Source organism: Antrostomus carolinensis, unplaced genomic scaffold (assembly GCF_000700745.2).
Source record: "Antrostomus carolinensis isolate BGI_N321 unplaced genomic scaffold, ASM70074v2 scaffold2635, whole genome shotgun sequence".
Classification (NCBI taxonomy): Eukaryota; Metazoa; Chordata; class Aves; order Caprimulgiformes; family Caprimulgidae; genus Antrostomus; species Antrostomus carolinensis.
Genome location: NW_010315503.1, coordinates 13,076 through 16,303, shown reverse-complemented (window position 1 = coordinate 16,303; position 3,228 = coordinate 13,076). Strand labels below are relative to the sequence as shown.

Here is a 3,228-nt window from a genome sequence, read left to right as displayed (position 1 = left end):
TTAAATGATCCCCGATATCGGATCGGGACAACAGTAAAAAAGATATAATCCAAAGCTACAATTCTGCCAAGAAGGTTTGCTGAAATCAAGTAATAAAATAATCAAAGATAATTTATTTTTTCAATTAATCTATGATTTATTAAAGTACAAGGCTGTATATAAATGATGTTAGTTGAGGTATTGCTTGAAAGTCAGATATTTGAAATGTGAAAAGAATAGAAACCCTTAGTCTTTAATAAAAATACATACAGAATATTATCCTAAGTAGGACCAAGATCTCCTGAAGTAGATTTTTTTTTCCACTGTAAAATCAGTCGTAGACTTTCTAGCTCAACATTTAATTTCAAATACTAATTATAAGAGAAAAAAGAAGCAAACAATTTATCATATATTTAATGATACAGATCAACCTACAAATGACAAGGTTTATTTTAAAGACATGACGGTTTCTTTACCTTGCCTCTACAAACAGAGCGAACACAGTCTGTCATTTGTCCTGTCTCTAGTCTAAAGGCACGGCATCGTTTCAGCTCTTGATCCCATAGCTTAACTGCTCCTCCTTCCTTTGACCTATCAAGAAATTGGGAACAACCAGGAATATAATGGCTAGCACAAAAAAGACAATGTGTGAAAGATCTGTATTATTTAATATAATGTATTGTAAACAAGGCATTTAAGTATGTTTTAAATCATTAAAGATTCTACTTGTTTTTACTGAGCAGGTGATGTCAATATGCTGCGCCTCCTAGCTAAGCAAGAAATACTGATTCAAAGTCCTTATTGTACTACTTTACAGAACAAACTGAAAGATGGTCACTGCTAAGCTGGGTCTGAATGAGTAGCTCTTAGTGAATTTGTCTAGTCAAAGGAATAGTTAAGTGTGTGAACAAGCTGCCATCTTATTATTAAAACAGGAAGAGATGATAAAAATACAGTTTAGGGAAACTGGAAAGATACATATTTTATTATGACAAAATAAATGACAAAATATTTTTACTTTTGTGAAAATTTCACTATTTTCCCTGCTGTGAAATAAAAGATGACAGAGATACAGGAAAAAAATCACACAATGTTAATTGCACAAGAAAATTAATAAATGTTTATTATGAAAGCACTAAGTATTTCCCAATGCCTTCAAGAGAATTGGTATTTCAGTAAAGAATACATTAAAAAAAAGTTTCTAAAAAGGAGATAATGTTTAATGAAACAGTTATAAATTTGACATTTCCAGTTAAGCTGGGACATAAGTTTTATCTGTCTTCAAAGAGAAAACAATCTCTCCCAACAGAAAGGAAAATATGTTCCAAAATATTGAGCTGCCAGCGTTACAGCTTTGATTACTGAACAAACCCTGACAAAGAACTCCAGAAAGTTTAATCACAATGATTGCTTTTGTACTGTTATTACTAGAAGAATTGTAAGGAATTATAAATTGCTAGTCCTCACAATGTAATATTCTTTGCTTCCCAATAGCACTGTTTTGACATTATGATTGGTCATCACACTCAGCAAAAAGATTTTATCAAAACAGGCTGGCGAAGTGCAATTAAAAATGCCAAGGCAGAAGCAAACATGCAATTTGCCTAAATGTAGAATTTGTTTTGTATGCTTTCGATACTCCATTTTCCACAAGAGATGAATTATTGTTTCTTTCTGTTATTCATTACTGTTTCTTTCAGGTCAAATAGGCTTTGAAGCTAAGTGGTAGAGAGAACATTCTCCAAATAAAATCACTGTAATGTTTTATAAATACCAGACGAAAATATTTCAAGCACAGGAATAATTAAGTTTTCATCTGGGTTCGAATATTAACCAGGATCTTTAAGGACTATTTAAGGAAAAGGTAGTAAGTGGCCCGTGCCCTGCAAAATGGGGCACTATCATGTCATCAGATGGACTGTTATTATAGCTCAAGCATTTTTTTTTTATCACTAGCAAGGCACTAAGAAAAAATTAAAATTAAAATGCTTGAAGAGATACTGTGCTTAAAACCCCAGAAACAGACCATGTTGCTGTACCTTAGATTTGAGAGAAGAAAGTCTGCCTCTGCTATCATAACTAAACAGATCCTTCCTTTAACAAAAGAAGCTGTGCACTATGTTGTTATAATATTTGTCGTTCATTTATTTAATCACAGTTGTGCAAATTACTTGGATTAACAACCTCAGTTCAACTTCAGAAAAAAAAGTAACTGACCAAGGACTAGGTCACTTTTTAAGGTTTAAAGTTACATTTCAAACTAAATGTTTTTTCCTTCCCTCAAAAATAACACTGTTGTGATAAATACCATTGAACCATTTAGTAAAATGATAAGGTGATTTCAAGGCTACTTTTGATTATAATAGTTCAGCCCTTTTCAGTTTAAGGAGGGAGAACTGTATAATCTCTGATAATTCCTGCATTTGTACCTGGAGAAACATTAGCTAACTGATGTAATGCAGTATAATTGATAATGCAAAATAATTTATGATCCGTTCACATAATTTATTTTACACTTGCCTATTATTTTTAACCAAAATGATGAAGAGTCATCATAAAATGTCTGAAGAAACTTGCATGTGTGCTTTGGAAAGATCACTGTTATCTAGAAGTGAAAATTATGAAGAACTACTTGTACAGCATTTAGATTCTGATTCATCCCCCTTGACTTTAGGTACTTAAGCAAGGCACCCAAGTCGGGATCCTAGCCACTCCAGGCTTTCTCTTATAATCAATGGGAAAAAAATAGGTACTTGAAGGTCATGTGAGCTTACCTGCACTTTGGGAGGTGGTAGCTACTTTTTTTCCTACTATTTAGGGATTCAAAAGTGACTACTCTTTTAGCTCTGATGTCTCAACTGCCTAATGTTAAAAGGGTTTAATCCACACAGTTTTTAAAGAATATACATTCATGCAGAAAGAGGAAAAAAGAAGACTTACGGCCTTTCTTTGCCTCCTGTAACGATCAAACCATCTCTTAACGTGGTATACATTGTGAAAACAGGTCCATTGTGAGCTTTGGCTACAATTCGTATCAACACATGATCTTTCCAAACACAAACATCTCCACTGATAGTACCTGTAAATGTCAAGTTATTCTGAAAAGGGGAAAAATATACTCATAATCTGATTCTGAGTAAGGCATGAAGAAAAACATTCAAAAATAAAGATCATAACCATTTCCTTTTAGGCTAGATTGCTTTTATTTCCTACTGTAGAAGAGCAAATTGTGCAAGGGGTAATAAGAAC

At 33.0% G+C, this 3,228-nt stretch overlaps 1 protein-coding gene across 1 annotated transcript in view; it reads right to left on the bottom strand.

The window, feature by feature from the left end:
• Positions 1-455: 455 nt before the first annotated feature.
• The window catches only part of LOC104524933 (echinoderm microtubule-associated protein-like 5), a gene marked incomplete at its 3' end in the record, with an annotated part of 13,675 nt that continues 10,902 nt past the window's right edge, over positions 456-3,228 (bottom strand). The window contains exons 7-8 of the mRNA XM_010167957.1: positions 2,920-3,077; positions 456-570 (exon numbers count right to left, since the gene is read on the bottom strand). Coding sequence (XP_010166259.1) covers positions 456-570; positions 2,920-3,077 — 273 coding nt within the window. The remainder of the gene's footprint in view (positions 571-2,919; positions 3,078-3,228) is intronic.